Source organism: Uranotaenia lowii, chromosome 3, assembly GCF_029784155.1.
Source record: "Uranotaenia lowii strain MFRU-FL chromosome 3, ASM2978415v1, whole genome shotgun sequence".
Taxonomy (NCBI): Eukaryota; Metazoa; Arthropoda; class Insecta; order Diptera; family Culicidae; genus Uranotaenia; species Uranotaenia lowii.
Genome location: NC_073693.1, coordinates 136,569,137 through 136,593,571, shown reverse-complemented (window position 1 = coordinate 136,593,571; position 24,435 = coordinate 136,569,137). Strand labels below are relative to the sequence as shown.

Below are 24,435 nucleotides of genomic sequence, written 5' to 3'. Positions count from 1 at the left end.
ACGTGGTCAGGAGTAAAGATCGCGAAATTCCTGAAATATCCAAAATCGACTGTAAATTTGGTGCTGCAACGTTACCGGGAGACCCTTACGGTGGATCGAGCAAAACAAACCAGGCGTAAAAGTGGAACATATGACCGCTGCGAGCAAAGGTAATTAGATCAGTTCACAATAATCCTGGAATCTCCTTGCGTGATTCGGCGAAAAAGTTCAAGACGAACCACAGCACAGCTCGACGAATTTGTTTGCGAGAAGGCTTGCGGTCGTATCATGCAAGCAAACACCCCAACACAACACTGAAACAAAACCTGGTTGCCAAAACCAGGGCAAGGAAGTTGTTCGAGAAAGTGTTGACCAAGTACAACGGATGCATTTTGATGGACTACGGAACTTACGTCAAAATGGATTTTGGACAAATACCCGGTAACAAATTTTACCTTGCGAAGCGTAAAGGGAATGTTGCGGGTAGATTCAAGTTTGTTTTCGAAGATAAATTTGCTCGTAAGTTGATGATTTGGCAAGGGATATGTAGTTGTGGAAAGAAGACTAAGATTTTCATCACTGGGGACATAATGAATGGAAATGTTTACAAAGAAGAATGTCTCCAGAAGAAGGTTTTGCCATTCATTCGGTCCCACAAAGGTCCGGTGAAGTTCTGGCCGGACCTGGCAAGCTGCCACTACAGCCGGGATGTCGTTAAGTGGTATAAGGAGAACAAGATCGATTTTGTTGAAAAAAGTATCAATCCACCAAACTGTCCGGATTTTCGTCCCATCGAGAAATATTGGGCAATAGTTTAGAGCAAACTGAAGAAATGTGGCAGAACCATGAAAAAAACCCGCTCAAATGGAAAAGTGGTGGAACAAGATGGCGAATGAGGTTACCAGCAGTACTGTGCAGAAAATGATGGTATCACAAAAAAAAGTTTAAAAATATCCATCCGAAAAGCTGACGAATGATTTTTATATATTTTTTCCTTAAGGTGCAATAAAAACCCTACATGTTGACATTTTTACTTTTGTTGTACGTTATTTCTTTGCGGAAAAATGATCTATTTTATCCGACCAGATTCTATGTAAAACAGACTTTACAGGCGTCTTGCACAATTACAAGTATATTGCAATAAATTTAAAGTTTTACATTATTTGTGAGGAAATTTTGAATATGCAATTTAGGATAGATTTACGTTTGTTCAAATTTACTAAATGACTTCAAAATAAATATTCTAGATTTTTATCGGGCATTGTCTGGTAAATGACGGATATTATGGAAATTGAAAAAAATATTAATAAACAACCTTTGTTGGCAATTAAATTTAAAAAAAGAGCAATCTGGAATGGTTACTTCATTAGCATAAGTAAGAGTACGAATGAGTGCAAAATAGATGCTAGGTTTTCGATCATTATTGAAATTTGCGTTGTTTTATATACTCTGCACTCTTTTTCCGAAAATCAATATTGAAAAAAGCTAATGTAGTTACTCAAGCTGAACCAATCGGCAATACTGATTGCATTATTTCAATTCTATTCCAATTCCAGTCTTAGATTTGAAATTCGAATTAAATGTCACCAACTGATTTTAATAACCGAAGTTTCATACAATTGATTCTGCGGTATTTCTATTTTAAAATGATTCTTCACAGAAATAAATATGCTGCATCATTTTCCGAACACATTCCTCAAATCTTTCCTTCATCAACACATCCTCATTGTTGGATTGCAAATTTCATTGAGTGATTCCCCAAACAAGAATATTTCTATTTTTCAAATTTTAAAATACAGTGAATCCCCAATTTTGTCTCGCACCGATTATGTCTGCCCACGATTTTATTTATCCCCAATTTTATTACCTTTTTTAACCTGATTTTGTCACTATATTTGATTTAATGTAAAAATACTCAGATTTAAACCTTCACCTTTTGAGATGATTATGTATTGATATCGCGTCAATTGGCAACATTGTTTTACAACATGATAACATCGATAGCGATCTTCCAGATCTTCAATAGAGATTCAATTTATTGAGATCTTCAAGTTATAGCAGGCGCGGGGGTGGGATTCTCTTAATCAGTTTCGCGTTCATAAACGAGCGATTTAAGCGCCACCTCTTTCGAGGACCGCTCGTCGAGTTTTATTGCCCGGCGAGAAACCCAACCTCAGGGCGGGTTTTACTAAGAATCCAAAAGCGGATGCGGAAACGATCGGGAGACCAAAGTTAAGGAGAAGTACTAGGGAAACTACACCTTCGATTCGAAGAGGTAGCTGGGACGCGAACCACGGTCTATCCGTTTGAAAAAAAAACACACGCTTGCGTGATCGTCACAGGAGGAACTCACTTACCGGTTTTCCCCTGGGTGACCGAAGCATAAGCGAGGGAACTGTTTTCTCGAGCAGTTCTTCCCGAAGCAAAAAAAACAAACTACAAAAAACTAGAAACTAAAAAACGAACGGATAAACACGTGAAATCACCTTTTTCAATCAGACTTAATGTTCTGGGAAAGCATGAACTCTCTTATTTTTCAACAAAATACATTATTGGCGGTTGAAAAAGTTTGTATTGAGACGAAATGAAACGGAAAAAACATATTTTACATTTTTGTACAATCTTAAGCTAAGTTTTTATTTTTGAATTTTACCTAGGATTTACATATTAGCTTTTTGGTTCCTTTTTCTGCTTTCCCTACGTGTGCTTAATGGGTGAGAATGGGCTGTTATTAACGCAGCCTTCTCAACTGGGAAACCTCGTGACTGAAAGGGTTTCCAAAAAACTGTGTGTGGCTAATTTTAGAATGGCCAAAATATCTCCTTCACATGCGCATGGGTTATTTTTAGTTTGTACTTACAGTACCATTTCGGCTTACGTCGGCAAAGTAGAGCTGATTGTTGCGGGGTTGCCGAAAATAGATTCGACTGCTGGGCGGAGTATCACCGACTCATCAGTGACCGGGAACGACGTTTATTACGGCGTGTCGATGTTGGCGAAAACTCAGCGGGGATGATGCTGCAGATCAGCAGCGAATCAGTCTTGGTGGCCTGGAAGGGGTTGTAACGGGCAGACCACTGAACCACGTGTTGACGGGTGGTTCACTTCCGACAATTCCTGGTCGGGAAAACCTCGATCCTGTTCCGTGCACCTTCAGCGGGTTCGAGCGGCAGGATAGCTAGCTATCGCTAGAAGCGTTGTGGCAGCTCCTAGATAAAAACCGTTGAACGGCTGTTCAACGAAAAAATTAGCACACACAGTCATTCACACACAGAATCCCAAGATTTTTTTACCTTTTTCCTTTTTAAAGGCGAGCACACGGTTTTAAACACACGCACGACTAGCTAGCTAAACTTATCGTCCTGTTAACGAAGGAACAAAATATGGAACAATTAAATCTAATCTAGAAGGACACTTCACGTGTTAAATTACTTCTACGAAACGCGGCCAAGTACAAAAACACTCGCTTGGGCTTAAATCACGGTCAGGATCAAAGTGGAAGAGGTGAATTCCTGGGATCCTCAGTAAGGTCGCAAGTTTTGGAAAATCTGGTTTTTTTCAAAGGAATTCCGATGATCACCGAAGGCGGTCATCGACCTTTCGAGCGTCGGTTTTTGCCATATATACGCTCTCGGCACGGGTTGGTAGCCTCCCTTTCCTTCCCACATAAAATCAATCTACCCTCTCATTTCGATCCGCCCTTGGATCCCAACATTTACGAGGTCAAACTCTGAAGGCGACGCTAAATCAAGAACGCCTGAAATAGTCCCGATTAAGTTCGACTTCCTAGAAGAAGAACTGGTATGCAAGCTTGAATGCAGTGTTATGACGTGAAGCGCGTGGTATGAATGCATACCTTTCTATGCAATGGCATTTTGAAAAGGCTTATTTTGTCTTGTTGCTCTTGGTTAATGTTAGCAATAATATTTGAACTAAGAACGAATAAATAAATAAATAACGAAATGTATACAAATATATCTAAGTAAATATTTACAACATGTAACAGTGTTACATAATTCCCTACTGAAAATACGAAAATTTGTTTGAATTAAAAATTCAAACAAATTTTCGTAGCTATTCGTTGGTCTCCTATACAAACGTCTCTGTTCTGATCGTAACAACCTTGGTTGGCATACATCCACATTCATACGCAACGAAAAACAAAACATGAATCAATTATCAATTGGAGTAATTTCCTACTCCAAAGATTATTACAAAAAAAATTATAGATATTTTAATTCATCAACCTTTACACAGAACTACACAATATATAAACTGAATCCTAATTCCCCTCCAGAAGTTTCGTTATCCGAAGATCTGGAATGCTTATTCTTCGAACTCAACCGGTTTGCCTCACTAAAACTACACCAGACCTTCCTGTCCGGAAAACGTTTTATGTGGAAAACAAACACGAAAAACAACTGGTTTGCCTCACTGTAACTACACCAGACCTTATTGTCCGGAAAACGTTACATGTGGAAAACAAACACGAAACATAACCGGTTCGCCTCACTGTAATTACACCAGACCTTCCTGTCCGGAAAACATTACATGTGGAAAACGAACACGAAAAATAACCGGTTTGCCTCACTGTAGCTATACCAAACCTTTTTGTTCGGAAAACGCTACATGTGGAAAACAAACACGAACATAAACAACCGGTTTGCCTCACTGCAACTACACCAGACCTTCTTGTCCGGAAAACGTCACATGTGCAAAACAAACACGGAGCAACATGCACGACTCTCTGAAACTAAACCAGTATTGTTTAACTGGAAAACATAACATGAGAAAACGAACACGAATTATTAACTCTTCATCAAAATTATTTCTTGCGAAATAATTTGAGAAGGAAAAAAAATTATTTGGTTTCAATCACATTCAACCCATTCATGAACACACCTATCATTCATCGTAATGAACATATCTATTCTCTAGCATGTTGGCCGATGAGGCACGCCACTCACCGCCAACTCTCACGCACACCGACGCAGCCAACGCAAGACGATCATAAACAGAAAGAGAAATGTCAAAAGTGGAAAATTTTCTGAACGGTTCGGAATACTGAGTAGAGTGGAATGCTGATTCAACGTGTGGATTTGTTTCTTTGGCCGCAAAAGGTTACTGGATTGCCGATATTTCAAAAATTGCGAGGACCAGGCGGCCCATGGACCGGAACAACCAGCTGCAGGAGCTGCCGAATCTGCTGTATTTTAACCAGGAAAGTAAACATTATCGTGAGTTAGATGTTTTTTTAATCGAGCATTTTTTTTGGGGCTTTGGGAGGGGTTATCTGTTTCGTTTCAGGTCTAGTGATGGATAACTGAAGGCAATTACAAACTGCTGATGTTAATGGTTGGCAAGAGGAAACAATTTTGATTTATCTACGAGACTAAACAGAAACCAAAATGATATGATTATGCTTGATGCGCAGCTTGCTCTTCCTTGAGAACCTCGGAACGGACTTAATTGACTGGTATTTGAAGAAGGCTATTTTGGAAGTAACCGTATAAACGAAAATTGAATATCCTACCTAAGAACAACGGAAAGACGAACAAGAAAACATGCAAAAGAAAAACAACAAAAATCGTAAGTGTTGTTAAATTTTCCTACTAATTTAATTTGAATTACTAAAACTAGATTTAATGCAGGCAATAGGCGCGACTAATACTAAATTATAACTACTATTTACAAAATATGTACAAAAGAGGGGAAGCAATTTCCACTCCCAAATTTTTTTATATTGCCTTTTCGGATTTCGATGGTCGTTTGTCTGTTGTTTACCTTTTCCAATGAGGTGTAAACAGAATGTTTTCGAATGATTCGAGCTCAACATGAATGCTTTAAGTATTTTCAATGAATTTGAAAAGACGATTCAATTTTTTTTTGGAATTGTTGCTTTGAGGATAGGCTCATTCTTTGCTTATAACGACCACTACTAAAATGTCGTCGAAGTCATCGCTTAGGCTCGCTTTGGAATTCGTGTTACACGTACTATTGGCAGGTCATCACCTTAGCTCCTTCTTATGCTTCGTGGGCACTACGACTCTTCTGAAATCAACACCTAAACCTTCAAAGCTTCCGCCAAAATTAGTATCGCTTACCCTAGTCTATGAAAATACCCGCGTCAATCAAGTGGCTTTAAAAACCAATCAAAAATTCAAATTTTTCTGACGATTTCAGTTTCCAAATTTGAAATTAAGTTGTCACTTTTACTGAAGATTTTCATAGCTAACAAAATGACTTTTAAAGTGGTTTCGTTGTCCACTGTGGATTATTTTAAGAATTTTGTTTTCTTGTAAGGATTAATTGTCACTTGTTTCCAAGGTTTACATAGCTTTAAAAAAATAGTGAGCAATTCAATTTTGAATGGGTTCGATGCCCATTTGAAATGGTCTTCGATTCGTTTCGATTTTCATCGAGAAAATTGTTTGTCACTTGTTTCCAAGTTGTACATAGCTTTAAAAAAAAGTGGTTAATGAAGGTTTTAGCTTGTTCTGGGCAGATTAGCTTTTTTAAGGTGATTAGCATAGAATACTCCTAATCTTTTTCCGGTCGTCGACTCGAGCTCGTAACAATGTTTACCAAGTACTTTTCTTACGACGGCGAGTTCAAACTTAGGGGCCAGTTTTGAACAAAATCCTTTAGCCTTATCCGACAGGTCAAATGTTCTTTTAAGAACCGTTTCTCCTTCAGAATAAACAGGGCAATTAGAGTTTGAGCGAAGATTATAAGTTTTCTTGTGACGTTCGTAAGCCTTCGTTAGATTTTTTCGAATTTCTTCGAACAGCTTCTTACGCGATTCGTCTTCTTTCTGAGTAGTTCCTGATAGTTGTTCGTTTCTCATTTGTTGATATTCTTTACCATCTGAAATTCTTTCGCGACCGAATACCACGAAGTATGGTGAATGTTTCGTTGAGTCATGGATTGCACTACGAATAGCACAGGCAATAGTCTGAAGGTCGTCAGCCCAGTTTTTATGCTGATTGATCGTTGCTCTGATAGCCGTCGTTATTACACGATTCACACGTTCCGTGTTGTTCACCTGCGGGTGGTATGCAGGTGTCAACCAATGGTTTACTCCGTATTCCTCCAGAAGACTTTTGAACAATTTTGAAGTAAATTGAGTACCGTTATCGGTTAAAATTACTTCCGGAACTCCGAATAGCAGAAAAATCATATTTTTCACGAATTCTGTGAGTGAACTCGCTTTCGCTTCCCTAAATGGTTGAACTAAAATGAATTTGCTAAACACATCTGTTGCTACAAGCAGACAGGTGTGTCTGGCTTTTCCTGAAGCCGGTAAAGGTCCCACAAAATCCAAAGTAACGAATTGCCAAGGGAATTGGACGAATTCTTTTTGACTTCCCATTGGCGGAGTAGAGTTTATGTTTCCCGCTTTGGATGTTTGGCATTTTAGGCACTCCTGACAAAATTGCTTCACCTGTTTAGCCATTCCTGGCCAGAAAAAACGTACTCGAAGCGCTTGTAGTGTCTTTTCTTGGCCGAGGTGGGTGATATCGTGTTCGGCTTTGATTATTTCTTCGCGTTCGTTCTCCCTTGGAAACAACTTCCATTTGAAACGAGGATCATCGGTTTTGATACGATTTGGTTCAAGTTGATAAATTAGTCCATCCGTCACACGGTGCTTAGGAAATTTATCTGGGTTTTCCAATATTCGTTTGGTAAGTTGATCGTATTCAGTATCCATATTGGCATCAATCAAATCAATCGATCTCGACAAACAATCTGCGGTGATATTCTTAGAGCCCTTACGATACTCGAGTTGAATATCATAAGATTGGATTTTAAGGGCCCATCGGAGTAGTTTTGAATTACCCGACTCTATTCCGATGGTGAACAACCACAAAAGACTACGAGCATCCGTTATTACCTTGAACTTTGAACCCTCCACATAGTGTCTAAAGTTTTCAATAGCTAGTAAGACACCGAGACATTCTTTCTCCACGCTCGCGTATGCTCTTTGAGTCCTACTCAGCTTCTTACTAAAATAAGCTATTATTCTGGTTTCACCTTCCTGTTCCTGGGTTAAAGCGGCTCCAACGGCGGTATCGGAAGCATCCGATTCGATAGCAAAAGGCTTTGAGAAATCCGGGTTTGCAAGAATAGGAGCTGAACACAAAACCGATTTTAATTCAGCAAAAGCTTCTTCAGCTTTCTCATTCCAAGCAAATTTCTTATTCGTCTTCTTGAGCAGATCAGTAATAGGGACAGTTACCTTGCTGTAGTTTTTAATGTACCTCTGGTAAAATCCAGCTAAACCCAACAATCTCCTGACGTCTTTTACATTTTTCGGCCGTGCATAATTAAGAATTGCTGAAATCCGTGAACTATCAATGGCTACTCCTTTTTCTGTAAGCAAATATCCCAAATACCGTATTTGTTTCCGGCAAAACCTGGACTTTTCCAATGATATTGTAAGGTTTGCCTTCTTCAATCGCTCTGCTACTATTTTTACCAATCTGAGATGTTCCGTTAAGGTCTTTGTCGCTATCACGATATCATCCAGGTATACAAATACTGCTGGCATGAGATCGAATCCTATCGTCCTGTCCATGAGTCTGTTCATTGCAGCAGGTGCTCCGGTCACTCCGAACGGGCAAACTTTGAACTGGAACAATCCAAGCTTCGTACGAAATGCTGTATATTTCCTGCATTCTTCTCGAAGAGGAATTTGGAAATATGCATCTTTAAGGTCGATTATGGAAAAGAACTTTGCATGCTCTAACCGTTGGAATATTTCCAGCATATTCCGGATAGGGTATGTGTCCTTCATTGTCAAGCTGTTCAGGCGCCGCGAATCCAAGCAAACTCGGATCTTCCCGTTGGACTTCCTTACAGGAACCAACGGATTCGTCCACTCGCTCACGCACTCTTCAATCACGTCCATGTTTTTGAACCTTTCGATCTCAGCGTCGATTTCGGCCTGTATACTCGGAGAGCATCTGTAGATCGGTTGGTTACGAGGTTTTGCCCCCTCTTTTAAAACAATATTATGCTCAATAACATTAGTTCGCCCCAATTTCCCGCTACTTGTGAATTCGAATTCCTTGATGGCTTCTAGAAGCTGACTTTTTTCCTCAGAACTGAGCTCATGTTCAGTCTCAATCATTTCTAGGGTAGGTTCTGGTGGTTTGTCAGGAACATCGAAAGTAGGAATGTCTAATGTTCCATCCGTTTCTTCGATTTTGATTTTAGGTAATTGGTCTATGGGTTCAAGATTAAACGCGATGGATTCCTCCTGACCTTCGAACTCACCAATTAACTCTGGACCATTCCCAAGGTCGACCATCGGCTTGATACCAAAACTCCGCCAGAAATTACAACCCAGTATTGGTTTGGATATTTCTGGTACTACAACGGTTGGTACTACTCTAGTAATATTTTTGTATGTGTATGGAATATTTAAATATCCAACACATTTGTATTCCGTACTATCTGCAGTACAAACTCTCAACTTCGTTGGTTGAATTTTCAACCCATATTTTTCTGCGAGGTGTAAGGAATTTATTACGCTAATTCCGGCACCAGAATCCAAAAGAGCGATGAGTTCAGAGTCAAAAACTTGAACTTTTAGATAAGGACATTTTCGAGAATGAATTTTAATGGTATGAAGTTGATTAACAGGGTCGAAATTTAAATCTAACTTTTCAGAAGGAACTTTTTCTGTTCTTGGGACGCTTCGGTTCCTATCAAGGCATCCCCTTACTGGTTTCCCGGTCTAGAAAAATTCGGATTGTTCCCACTAAACCCGCAACGAGGACAATTTCGAATTGTTCTCCCCAGTTCCCCACAACCGTAGCAAAACACGACCTTAGTTTCTGAACACTCGCGCCAGCCATGGCCTAGCTTCTTGCAGTTCCAACACAAAATCTGCTTGACTTGATCGGACTGCGGTTGACGATCTGGCCTTGATGAATTCTGATTCGTTCCGGGTTGATTGTTGTAGGGCCGCGTTCTGACCTGGTCGGGCTGCTGTTGTCGATCCAACCTCGATGTATTTTGGTTTATTCCGGAATGGCTGTTGAATGGACGCGTTCTGATGACATCTATCTCTTCCGTACCGCTGTCATTGTTGTCCGAATAACCGTGCTCCACATTATGGATCTGCCGTTGATTTCGAGATTCTAGATGACTGTGTAGGTTCATATCCGCTGCGTCAATTCTATGGTTCACCTCAATTAAGTGTTCCAAGTTTACTACCTCGATGACTGAGAGTTTCGACTGGTAATGGTGTCGCATATTTTCCCAAATCACCTGAAATTTATCGCGTCTAGACATGGGTCTTGAGAGCATTTTATTAAGTCGTTCAATCTCCGTCACAAAAGCGATGAACGACTCCCCTCTAAACTGCTTCCGCTCGTGTATCTTCTGTCGTATGCCTTGATCTTGGTTCGGATTACCAAATCGATAACGGATTTTGGCCTCAAATTGTTCCCACGTTGAAATTTCTTCGATGTACGTGAAGAACCAATCCGATGCTCGGCCTTCCAGTACCAGATGTACATCTCGAAGTAACGCGTGATCAGAAACCCCTTCCCTATCTGCGATAATTTTCAATTTGAAGAGAAAATCTTCAACGGATGATTTTCCATCACCGGAGAAAGATATCTTCCAATTTTCGATTCGGCGATATTGACGATACTCCCTTTCGCGACCTTGAGTGGAAAATCTTGACTGCAGACTAGTATCGCTGCCTCTAGGGAACCTCCTACTACGATCCCTGAACCCTTGCGGAAAAGACTGGCGTAAATTTGATTGCTGACCAGCATCGCTGCTATCGCTGTCGCCTTCGTGCTGTGGAAAATTCCCTCTACCATGATTAGAAAATCTCGGAATTTCAAAAGCCAAACTATTTGGTTGTGGCCCTTCGCGATTAGGTTGCCTGTTTTGCCTTGAACAGTTCAACTCCTGTGTTGGTTGATCCCCAACTCTAGCGCGCGTTAACAGTGACTCTAGCTCCTGAATCCGCCGAACTAAATCGTCGTAAGAAGGCCTAGTATCCTGTTCTACGAAAGATTTCGGTATGGCTCCCTTCGACTGGTCAACTTCTTTTGGAAGTTCCTTGGAGTTCGAACGCTCAAACGCAACCGCTGAATGAAATTGCTCCTCATCCCCTGTCGTTAAAGTCTCACTACTCTTTGAAGGCTTTTTAAGTACCCTACAGATTTCTTTTTTCATTTGTAATCTTCGTGACTCTTCGTTACTATCTGCTCCTTGATGTCTGTTTAGTCTGAAGTAATAATGTCGTAGCCTCGACTCGGTCTTCAGGTCTAGCTTATCACCTGCTAATCCCAGAAGTTGTTGCAACCGGTTTTCGATAAAGTCTGCTTCTTGAGCAAAAGTATAAGGTGGTGGATATTGTCTTCCTTCTGCCTGGTCGTCTTTAAATAACTTTCTTAATAATCTCTGTTTTCCTTGAAAATCTAACGTTTCAGCTTCTTTAGAACGCCCACGCAATTGAATCTCATAATCAACTTCCTCGTTAGTCAAATTATCCGCCGAAGGATACAAAATCGACATTCTTACTGTTTACTTTTCTAACTTTTTCAGATGCAATCGTACTAACGAGAACAACAACCAATCGGAGAGTCAACCAACGGATAACCAACTTTACGAATTCTACGGACTCACCAAGCAAAAACGGATACAACTCACCGTACCTATAAGGATTTTTTTTTTTTTTAGTACCCAGTAGTTTTAACAGATAACGTTTGATAACAGACCAATAACAGTTTTTCAGAAGAATTTTAATTTTAATTACTGCAATATTAATTTAGTACAGGAGTTGATTTATGAAGAATTGCAGTTTTCAAAAAAAAATAGTAGCCTAATGTTTACGAAAACGATGAAATTGTATATGAAACTAGCCTAGACAGTACGTCTTCATATAATTAACAATTATTATTTATAAATAGGACGGCTTACAAGAAATAACTACGATTATTAATAATAAGACGTCTTATAACAAATAGAAATTATTAAAAATAAATCTAGGACAAGTACCCTAGATACTTGAAAAATTTGTGTAAAAAAAAAGTACGGCTTGCAATAAATAGGACAATATGAATAAATAACGAAGAGATGTAATAAATAGGACGTACTGAATAAATAACGAAAATATCTAATAAATAGTACGATATGAAATAAATAACGAAAAAAATTCCATTAATTAGGACACTATGAAGCAAAAAAAAAAAAAAATGTAATAATAATTATGTTCAAACTAGATAAGAGCAATATACAGCAATTTTTATAAGACAACGACTGTTTTTTTATATACAATCAGAAAGAAAATATTTGCTATTTCCCAAAACTAAAGCCTTAATTGAAAAAAACAGCCTCTTTTAATACGTTGGGCGCCAGTTATAGCAGGCGCGGGGGTGGGATTCTCTTAATCAGTTTCGCGTTCATAAACGAGCGATTTAAGCGCCACCTCTTTCGAGGACCGCTCGTCGAGTTTTATTGCCCGGCGAGAAACCCAACCTCAGGGCGGGTTTTACTAAGAATCCAAAAGCGGATGCGGAAACGATCGGGAGACCAAAGTTAAGGAGAAGTACTAGGGAAACTACACCTTCGATTCGAAGAGGTAGCTGGGACGCGAACCACGGTCTATCCGTTTGAAAAAAAAACACACGCTTGCGTGATCGTCACAGGAGGAACTCACTTACCGGTTTTCCCCTGGGTGACCGAAGCATAAGCGAGGGAACTGTTTTCTCGAGCAGTTCTTCCCGAAGCAAAAAAAACAAACTACAAAAAACTAGAAACTAAAAAACGAACGGATAAACACGTGAAATCACCTTTTTCAATCAGACTTAATGTTCTGGGAAAGCATGAACTCTCTTATTTTTCAACAAAATACATTATTGGCGGTTGAAAAAGTTTGTATTGAGACGAAATGAAACGGAAAAAACATATTTTACATTTTTGTACAATCTTAAGCTAAGTTTTTATTTTTGAATTTTACCTAGGATTTACATATTAGCTTTTTGGTTCCTTTTTCTGCTTTCCCTACGTGTGCTTAATGGGTGAGAATGGGCTGTTATTAACGCAGCCTTCTCAACTGGGAAACCTCGTGACTGAAAGGGTTTCCAAAAAACTGTGTGTGGCTAATTTTAGAATGGCCAAAATATCTCCTTCACATGCGCATGGGTTATTTTTAGTTTGTACTTACAGTACCATTTCGGCTTACGTCGGCAAAGTAGAGCTGATTGTTGCGGGGTTGCCGAAAATAGATTCGACTGCTGGGCGGAGTATCACCGACTCATCAGTGACCGGGAACGACGTTTATTACGGCGTGTCGATGTTGGCGAAAACTCAGCGGGGATGATGCTGCAGATCAGCAGCGAATCAGTCTTGGTGGCCTGGAAGGGGTTGTAACGGGCAGACCACTGAACCACGTGTTGACGGGTGGTTCACTTCCGACAATTCCTGGTCGGGAAAACCTCGATCCTGTTCCGTGCACCTTCAGCGGGTTCGAGCGGCAGGATAGCTAGCTATCGCTAGAAGCGTTGTGGCAGCTCCTAGATAAAAACCGTTGAACGGCTGTTCAACGAAAAAATTAGCACACACAGTCATTCACACACAGAATCCCAAGATTTTTTTACCTTTTTCCTTTTTAAAGGCGAGCACACGGTTTTAAACACACGCACGACTAGCTAGCTAAACTTATCGTCCTGTTAACGAAGGAACAAAATATGGAACAATTAAATCTAATCTAGAAGGACACTTCACGTGTTAAATTACTTCTACGAAACGCGGCCAAGTACAAAAACACTCGCTTGGGCTTAAATCACGGTCAGGATCAAAGTGGAAGAGGTGAATTCCTGGGATCCTCAGTAAGGTCGCAAGTTTTGGAAAATCTGGTTTTTTTCAAAGGAATTCCGATGATCACCGAAGGCGGTCATCGACCTTTCGAGCGTCGGTTTTTGCCATATATACGCTCTCGGCACGGGTTGGTAGCCTCCCTTTCCTTCCCACATAAAATCAATCTACCCTCTCATTTCGATCCGCCCTTGGATCCCAACATTTACGAGGTCAAACTCTGAAGGCGACGCTAAATCAAGAACGCCTGAAATAGTCCCGATTAAGTTCGACTTCCTAGAAGAAGAACTGGTATGCAAGCTTGAATGCAGTGTTATGACGTGAAGCGCGTGGTATGAATGCATACCTTTCTATGCAATGGCATTTTGAAAAGGCTTATTTTGTCTTGTTGCTCTTGGTTAATGTTAGCAATAATATTTGAACTAAGAACGAATAAATAAATAAATAACGAAATGTATACAAATATATCTAAGTAAATATTTACAACATGTAACAGTGTTACAAAGTCTTGTGTTGTTTCTTCAGTTTCATGGGTTCTCTGATGTTTTTCAAATGATTCTGTATATTTTGAACATTTTATCTGAATTTGAATTTATGTTTTCAAATTTAACTGTGGCACATTAAGAAGAGTAGATCGTCAAAAGTTTTTGCTTTTTATATTTGATCTGATGGAAATTTTATTCTTAATTTAAAATTGGAATCCATACTACCTTTTGAAAATTTTAATGCATTATGTGAATAGAATCGATTTTTATATTTTTTTTTGAAGATATGGAATTGAAATGAACATTTGGATTATGAATTATTCATTTAATAATTTCCGCTTTGGAACTGATTGTAAAATCGATTCTCAATTTTTCGTTTCAATTTCATTTGAGGCCCTCAGAGCCAAAGGGGTATAAGTGACAAAATGGTCGATTTTGAGTTAAAGGGGGGGCGTGGGGGGGGGGGGGGTAGTAGGGTCTAACGGGTAAAAAAAACACCATTTTCACGATTTTTTTCTAGAGCTATCGTTCAATCAAATGTATTCAAATTTTTTTGCATTATACAAAGCATTGTTAAAAGAACATTTAGTAATTTTTTCGAAGAAAAATATTAAAAAATGAGCCGGTGACGGAGCACTTTCGAGGATGCCTTTTAGAAAACAGGATTTGCGGTAGACACTGTATCTCAGCACAGAATCATCTGAAGTCAAAAAATCAGAGCAAAACATTTTTAATAGATGTTTTTCTGGACCCCAACGTTTTTATTCAACTTAAAAAAAAATTTATGAAATTTTTATGGCTGTTTGAAGTAAAAACTACGATTTTTCACGAAAACAAATCCGCCATTTTTTATCTGTAAAATCTCCCCAAAGTAAAAAAAAAAAAGAAAAACGTTGGGGTCTGGTATTTTATATGTAAAAAATATGTTCCAAATTTGAAAAGAATCGGATAAGTAGTTTTCAAATGACGATGTCCACGGACTTTAAAAATGTGCTTTCGAGAAAAACGCGTTTGAAGTTTCTGCTCTTGCTTTCTTGCAGTATTAGATAGGAGGAGATAAAGGCCTATAATTTCTACAGTTTTGCTTCAATTGACTTGAAGATTTGACACAACATTCTTGAAATGTTTTACAATAATAAAATAAAAAAAAAACGATTTTTTGAAAGTGTTATACCCCCTCCCCGCTCCCTTAATGATGCCAAACGAGTTTTCATATTTCAAAATATATTTGGTGATTTTTCAGATTTTTTTGATTTTTATAAACATACTTTAACGTTCCAAAGCTAAATAAAAATTTTCGAAAAATATATGGAAAATTGCCAAACACAACAACTTAAAAGCCTGTTTTCTCGAAATAAACTTCCATGCACTTAAACCTTTTTGACTCCAAAAGCCTCATTTGTAATTTCTTTTCAAAATCTTATTTGAAATTATGATCTTAATTTGGGACACTAAATTGTGGATTTGAATAAATTCAAAGGGTTTTGAATTTAACTCTTACCTACATCTGTAGCAACATGGCATTTGATTTTTGTTTTGTTTTATTCCTTTAACTTTTGATACTTAGTCTGAAATCTTTGTGTTATATTTCCAATTGTTACGAGAGAAATATTGATTAGGCCTTTGTTGAAGCACATACAAAGCAATCAATGATGAAATAGAACACATAAAACTAAGCAAATGCTTTGGGCTTCTGCCTTGTTTGATTTGGAGCTAAGTAAAAGCTATGGAAGCTAATCCCCCTTATTCTGCGCCGCGCGTGAGGTGACGATAGTCGAGTCGAGCCGGAGTCACGTGAGTCTTGTCACCTTATTTCCAAAGCCGATGTGACAGAGCATACGATTTGTCACTCACGGTGACTAATAGATTAGGATAAGAACTCAAAAAGTTCATTCTAAAAGATGTTTCTCACCTAAAGCGACTACTGGAATCGGGTGACTCGACTATCGTCACCTCACGCGCGGCGCAGAATAAGGGGGAATGTTAAACCTTGTTCTTACCACTATATGACGTCTTTGGACATCATTTTTTGCCAATACAGACCCTATTCGATTTTTGAAAACATTCTCATACATTCTGTGTTTCCAAAATCGAACGGTTTTTTTAACACTTTTTTATAATTTGTATCAAATCAAAATTAATGTAAAACATAATGTTAGCATTCAATTCAATAGATTACAGGGCGGCCACTCATAAGGGAAAGTCGGGAAATGCGAGAAATAATGGGGATTCGAATCTATCGGGCAAATGTGGGGAAAATCGGGAATTCCTCAAAAAAATCGTAAATTTTGTGCTCAGCTGCTCAGTGCATATAGTTCAGTGCTCCAGAATAACTAGAAAATTGCGGAACTGTTGCGAACTATTTTCTAAAAATTTGAACACGAAACTACTGGTACAGATATGAGATTTTGTCCGTTTGAATTTCTCTCGTAACGGAATGTCTTAGCCAAAATTCCGGACTCAACTAATTGAGCACATAATTTAAATAAAAAAACAAGTGAAAAGTTTAATTAAAATAGCATTAGAAATTGGAACTCCGATTTCGAGTTGATATCTGCATATGAATTGAATTCAGAAGTTTAGAAAAAAAAAATTAATGATTAATATTGCGCAGCATATTCACAAGTTTTGTAGGGCTTATCCTCCTGTTCACGTTAGAATTTAAAATTTGGAAACTTCCGTGAACTTTTTATCTAATATTTTGTTGGGTTTGGGAATTTGAAACTCATTTACAACACCAAGAAACCGATATGATTGACGGAAATTAGTTGCTCGGATTAAAAACTACCGATTTCGGCCCTTATAAATTATAAATTTTGTCTTTTGTAGGAAAGATTTGAACATTGAAGTTTCTAGTAACAATACTGATGAAAAATTTCAGATAAAGGCGAAAGCAATTAAAATTTTGCAATCATTGTAGTTGTATGGATAAAATCTACGAGAAACACGCATCACTAAATTTCTGACCTAAATACACAAGGTGAAATAAAAACAGATTTTGAAATGAATTCACCTCTTGAATATGAATTTGTTTTTTGAAAAGCTTAGGGTTTATAAAAATCATTCAAACAAGGTTATTAAAATGAATAACACAATATGGCACACAAGATTCAAAAATCTACTTTTTTTGTGACCTGAATTTATTTATTAGCGGTTATTTTGAATAATATATACGAAATGTGACATTTGTATTTATTGAAATATACCCTTTTATCATATTCATAAGCGCAGAATTTCCGATAATACAAAATCTTTCTACTTTGTTTTAAATACCTCTTGTCTTTGAAAAAATAAGTTTTAGATAGTGAACGGTACTTATTTTCTTTAATATTGTGTGTGACTGTTTTAAAGAATTCTCTTAATTTACCCAAACCGATACCTGTTTTTGTTATGTTCCAAACTGTGTGCATTTTCTTATTTTGGTTGGACTTTTTCTAAATGTTCTTATTGATATTGAAATATTTTTTCTTGTTAGCGAAGTATAAAAATACGCGCAATTATGGCAGGTTACAGTAAAGTGTATGAAATTTGAAATCTTATTAAATATGCTTAGACTTTTAAGTTTAGTAGAATGAATTACAACAGAATCACTTATTGAAGGTAAACCACCGTTGAATAGAGATTTTGTGACTGAAAACAAATTTGAGAATTTTCGTGCAACAATCCGGAAACTGCCGGGAAAAATGCTAGAAATAAAATATTGAAATTAAGTGGCCACCTCGAGATCGGCTAATTTGAATTAGTTTTAAGCAGTAAAAAAAATCCACAGTTATCCATATGTTGTCAAAATCGAAAGTTGTATAAAATAGAACGGGATCTGTAGTTGAAAATGCAGGGATACAAATTCTGACTTGCATTTTTTTCCGTTTGGTGAAACTGGATGGTTTCGCGAAAAGAAATTTAAAATTTCACCAGATGGATTTTGAACTAAGAAGCTTGAAGTGAAACAGTAAAATGAAATAAAAATAGGGTGAAGGAACATGTAATTTAAGAATTCAGTCAAAATCAAAATATATAATCTAGAATCTAGAACAAGTGCGCTTCATATAGAGGTTACAAAATAGAACTACAGAGTTCATGAGGTGAGGTGCAGGGATGGCAAATAGTGAACACGACATGACAACAACAACATCTAGCAGAGATCTAGCAACTCTGTCAAAACTTCCTGGACTGTGAAATCTAGACTTACTTTGCCCTCGATAATGGGTGGTTGGCTGATGGAAGGTTTGTAGCTGTCTATGGGATGATGTGGACCACGTCACCGATTCCGTGGGACTGATGCAAATGGCTATATTTTTAGTTTTATTTTGAGTCCCATCACATCGGTGGTGCCAGAAAAAAATGGGAAAAATGAGAGAAGAATTTTTGGAACAAATTTGTTAGTTAGCTAAAAGCTTGGAGCCTCTTTTGAAGGAAAATGTGTTGGCTCCTAATATCGAATGTGTTAGTTTTTTGCATTTTTTATAAACTAGAAGCCTAAAATACTCACCAGTAATGGAAAGCGCTGACGTGGGACTCTCGGGCAGTAGAATACCTTTCTGTACAAGCTCTTCACGATTGGCACGGACTGATATTTTGCGTTCTAGGGCTGCGTTTTTTTGGATCGAATTGCGTTATTGCCGGATTCATCGATCGATGATGGTCGAGGGATGGTTGAAAATTGTACGCATAATGAACATGAAAGTAAATAAAAAGGAACAAACATACGGAAAATAAAACATAAATGTATTGAATAAACCATCGATGCATAAAATGATTACAGCGCTTCTGGGTTAATTGAAATTGGCATAACACGCATTTGGGGAGCTTTAAATGTCAATTGAAACAAGTAAAATTCGAACTGAATGAAAAGGAAAATGAAACACAGAAACGAATAGCATATGTTGTAATTGTAAGTGTGCTTAGCTTCAAGTCATTTTGTTGAATGGATGTCAGTAAGGATGCACGAAACCAAGAAATAGTCAATATTCACGACAAATCCCCTGATAATAATGTCAATCGGATGGATACTATCAAGTGAACTGGAAAAACAAGAAGCATCTGTCGTTTTTAATTAAAACAGATTGCACTGCGAACTGATTGATGAACTTAGTAGCAAACTCTAGATAGCGAACAGGTAAACTTTAACTCTTAAGATAATACAATTACTGCAGCAAGTTCAATCGAGCACGGTGTGTTTGAAAAAAAATATTTTAGCATTAATGAACAACCGGTAACCAAATTTTTTTTTAGATTTTGAAAATAGTTTACGTTGCATCATTTATGAGTTTATATTTTATTCTCAGATCTCTTAAACTTTGTTTTTTTTTTCAGATTTGTTGTACAGTATTCAATGCTAAATTTTTCATTTATGTATTTTTTACGAAGAATTACGTCGTACGGAAACAATATAATATAGGGGTATAGTTTGAAACTCTCGAACGAACTTCGCATAAAAAAGTAACTTTAAAAGAGATTAAAAGACTTTTTTGTTTCAACTTACTTGTTACCGAATTGAAAAACTCTCTAAACTCCAGATTTTTAAACACTCTCCAAATTCTTGTTCAGATCTTCATCCTGATCCTTTAAGATTAGATAAATTCAAATGATATCAAAATTTTAACATGAGATAAATTTAGCTCTGAATCTTGACAAATTGATTGCGTTTTCTGCTTGGTGTGCTTATAGATTTGCACAGAATTCAAGTTAAATTAGAAAGAAAACATGAAATTTAAAACATTCAATTTCTGGGAATTGAATGACTTTGAAGTAGCTTTTGAACAGCTTTTCCTAATACGGACTTTGACTCTTTTTGAAAGGGGTTGTCTATGTGAACCTTAAAGATTATTCTACAGAAAAAATTAAGCCAGTTTTTTTTCCTGTAGGGGAGAGCCCACTGCGACCAGTAGTTGATCTATTGTGGTGTTTACCCCGCGTTACTATATGCTGTCAGGTTCACGTGCACTATTGATTGGAGTGACAGTTGATTGCTGACTAAGCATTTTATCCCAATCGGGTATGATATCAAAGATGTATGATATAACCTTCTTAGGGCTGATATGCAACCATATGTCTTGTGCGCTTATTAACTTTGCCCCAAGTACACGCTCTCTCCTATTTAGGAGGGCGCAGCAGTTGCATAAAGATGCTCTGCAGTTTCTTTTTCGAACCCGCAGAACCGACAGTCATCGTTTAGAATTATGTTTATCCTTTTGAGATGCTGTTTTGTTGGACAATGTCCGGTCAAGAGACCTGTGTAAGTACTTAATTTGTGCTTACTTAAGTTCAACATGTTTTTTGAGAGTCGTCCGCTTGGTTCAATGAATCTTTTTGCCTGAGTTGCTCGCTCCGCTGTTTTCCAGTTGGAAACAATAGTGGTGCTTTCCCAGTTCTTTAGCTCCATAGTCAAGGCACTTCTCGATACTCCGCAGAAAGGTTCAGGTCAAATCAACAGTCGCTGAGATCCTTCCCTAGCTAGTTGGTCTGCTTCTTCATTCCCTAGGATACCGCAGTGGCCTGGTACCCAGAATAAAGATACTCTGTTCCTTATGGCCAGGTTTCTTAGTGCAACTAAGCCAGTTAAAATGACTATTAGTATTTCTAGGATATTACGTTTAATCTTCAAAACTTTTATACAGTGTATTTAGCAAAAGTGTGCAACTTTACTGTCTTCAAAACTCTCTAGAATATATTTCATATGAAAAATTCCTCGCAAAAAGTTATGTTGAAAAAACTGAAAATATATGATTTTTTTTTTAAACTAAAATTTTGAAACGATAGTAATGAGAATGACTTCTTTGGCAAAGTTGCTAGAATTGATACAAGCTAAAAACTTTTCTCAGACAATATAGCTCTAAAATTTATATTAAAAAGGTAGTTTTTATAACTCACCGCTTGGTGGATCAATCAATTCTTCAAAAAACCCTTGTAATTATTATTTTAAGAGGAGAAATCACCGTGAATTTGTTTTATGAAATGAATTTGCGGCTTTATCGGTGAGGGTTAAAGAGTTGAAATGAAAGACGGATAGAAGAACAGAAGAAAATTCTAAGGTGGTGAAAAGAGCGAAGAGCATTTCAAATAGAAGCTTGACCACATGCTAAATTCTTTGTCCCGCATCAATTAACTGTATTGAAGAAGTAGTACCCAATAGAGAAGGCACTACATTTTTCGATACAGTTAATTATGGATGGTTCGACCGCCATGTGAGTGTGCACATGTGCCGAACGGACAAAAAATTTAGCATGTGGTTGCTCTGTTAAGTCTTCTATTGTGCGATATCGTTCCATCGATGGCTAGGTAGATTTCTTATTTTCGTTTTGTGCGGATGTTCCAACTGGATTGAGTTGTCGCATACGGTCAACGGTCAGAAATCTTGGCCTAACTATTTTCGATTATCGGAACGATGTTTTGTAATTGATTTTTATAGCCAGCGAACCATCCATAATTAACTGTATCGAAAAATGTAGTGCCTTCTCTATTGGGTACTACTTCTTCAATACAGTTAATTGATGCGGGACAAAGAATTTAGCATGTGGTCAAGCTTCTATTTCAAATGCTCTTCGCTCTTTTCACCACCTTAGAATTTTCTTCTGTTCTTCTATCCGTCTTTCATTTCAACTCTTTAACCCTCACCGATAAAGCCGCAAATTCATTTCATAAAACCCTTGTAATGTTAGCCATTTTTCTCGAAGACACTATAGGTCTAATACGCATAGTTTCGGCAGAAAATAGTGTTGATCGCCTTTTTCATGTTTTACCTCCTGTGTGACGGCATATTTTTTTTGTTTTCCTGTTTCTGGGATGAATTATCCATTAGGATGAAAATCCCATAAAATATTTTTCTTGTTTTTCTTGAAAGTTTGTATGCAGTGATCCTGCATCATTTTGCCCAAGAGCTGGAGTCTTTATGCCAGTAACGGGAAAGCAATCGTATCATCTTTGGCGTAATGTAGGTATATTTCAGAGCCATTTTAGCACGTAGTTAGCTTCGATCGGCATTAAAATTTTGCAACCTCTTCTTTGGGTGTAGCGAAGAAAAAAAACAGTTTGAAATCATATGATGGTGGCAAGTTTTACTGCTACCATCAAGGATGGATAAATATTCATATTCAGGATCAGAATAAGGTACGACGATAAGTTTCCAGTATCTCAATCCGGGATCGGTATCAGAATCAGATTTAGGATCAGGATAGAGGTCCAGGATCAAGATCGGAAGTCTGGAATAGTACAGGGTCCTAACAGGAATCAAGGTCCATGATTAGGATCGGAATACGGAATCCAGGATCAACAACAATATTGGGGATCAAGGTCCCGTAGCAGGTTCCAATATCAATTTCAAACCGCTCGAAACGATGATTACAGCAGAGTAGGCAAACTAAAAATAGTTTAATTTCGAAAATCTTATGAAAAGGATGGGCTCGTCGCGAGGATTATTGTAATCAATGTTCGAGAATTATGGTTTCTAGTAATAGTTAAAGCACTAGTTACTAAGAAATAGTAAATTTTCAAAAATAAAAGTCAACTGAAATGGCTTGTCGCAAGGATTATTAAAATCAATATTGAAGATTTCTAATAATCATTAAAGCAGCAAAGTTACCAGCACTACCAACAACTATGATGCTAATTAGATGTAAAGATTCGCTTCATTTTTTACGTTTCGGTTAACTGTTTAAATGTCATTTTATTTTTGAAAATTTACTATTTCATAGTCGCTAGTTCTGATAACTATTATTAGTAACTATAACCCTCTTTCATTAATCTCTACAATCTCCGCCACGAGCTTTCAATTTGACGTTTCTCCCAAGAGTTTCGATTATTAACTATTCATAGTTACTTTTTCATAGTTACTATCTCATAGTTACTTATGCAGGTGACTATTACTGGTAACTTTAATCCTTTAACATCTATTTGAATAACCCTCATGACGAGGCCATCAATTTCACGTTTTACTAATTCTCTTCACCTTCAAGTGAAACTTTTTCGTTAGACGGGTCGCAAGTTAAAAACGGAGCTGAACTAATTTCTACCGGTAAGAGCACTAGCACAAGCACAAATGTTTTCAACGTTTTTTAAATAAGTAAAATAGATAATTTTTATACAGAAAGTGTATTTTCAATCATTCAAATCTTTACTAGTTCCACCGATTTCCCCGCTAATTTCAAATGGAAATGGTTGCGCTTATCATCAAAAATAATTAAAAAAAAGGAGATGTTGCGAAAATATGCACTTTTCGATGGACGGGACTTCCAAAATTGTCAATAAAACACACTAAATGCTTTCTATAGGGCTTCAACAACTTCTAAACCCATCATAATGTTGTAGATCGTGGCTTGTTACAACTTTGTTTAAAAGACAGCGAACCATTTTATCCTATTTTCACGTGCCAGATTCAAAAAACTGTTTTTTCAAGAGCTTTTTTTTACTTTGACTGCAACTTATATGCAATAGGCTCCATGTAAAACTGAACAATGTTGCTGAAGACATCAAATTTCTATCTCTTCATCACTGGGCGCTATTAATTTCGTACAGCTAGATTGATGTTCTACCTACACCAATGTGCAGTGTACTGGAGGATGAAAACCGGGTCTTTTTATCGGCCAAGTCTATACAAGGATAACGATTTATTGATTCCCTGAACAGGGTACAAATGAGTATACAGAATCAGCCGGGAATTCATTCGGGATTTTAATCAGGATCTAAGAACAGATTTTGTAATCAAGATCCAACATCGGAATCATGATTCGGGCATCCAAAACTACGGTCTAAGATTAGGATCCAGGATAGTTGTAATAATCTACGGATCAAGAGTAAAGATCAGGATCCCGATATAGAATCAAGATCCTAGATCCTGAATCAGATTAATTAGCAGAATTCTAGATTTAGATCGGGTTCAAGGAATCAAAATCAGGGTCTAGAATCCAGAATCGAAAATCCAGAATCGAAAATCCAGAATCTAAAATTCGCTGTCAGGATCAGAATCCAAAATCTTAATTAAGAATAAAAATCGTAGATCAGAATCCAAGAACAGGATCAAGATCCATCTCAATCCAAGAATGGGATTTGGGAATAAAGATCAGGCTTAACATTATGGTCAGAGTCCGGCACCATGATCCAAGATCAGCAGAATCTGAAGCCATCCCGGATA

General features: G+C 37.5%; 1 protein-coding gene across 5 annotated transcripts in view; it reads right to left on the bottom strand.

Annotated features, from left to right (window-relative positions):
* Window positions 1-24,435, bottom strand: part of LOC129751486 (phosphatase and actin regulator 4) — a 611,903-nt gene that overhangs the window by 358,202 nt on the left and 229,266 nt on the right. For 3 of the 5 annotated variants that reach the window (XM_055747021.1, XM_055747022.1, XM_055747025.1), the window contains exons 5-6: window positions 18,799-18,897; window positions 18,499-18,597 (exon numbers count right to left, since the gene is read on the bottom strand). The exons of 1 other annotated variant lie outside the window; for it this stretch is intronic. In XM_055747021.1, coding sequence (XP_055602996.1) covers window positions 18,499-18,597; window positions 18,799-18,897 — 198 coding nt within the window. The remainder of the gene's footprint in view (window positions 1-18,498; window positions 18,598-18,798; window positions 18,898-24,435) is intronic. One more of the 5 variants, XM_055747023.1, reaches the window with a different exon arrangement.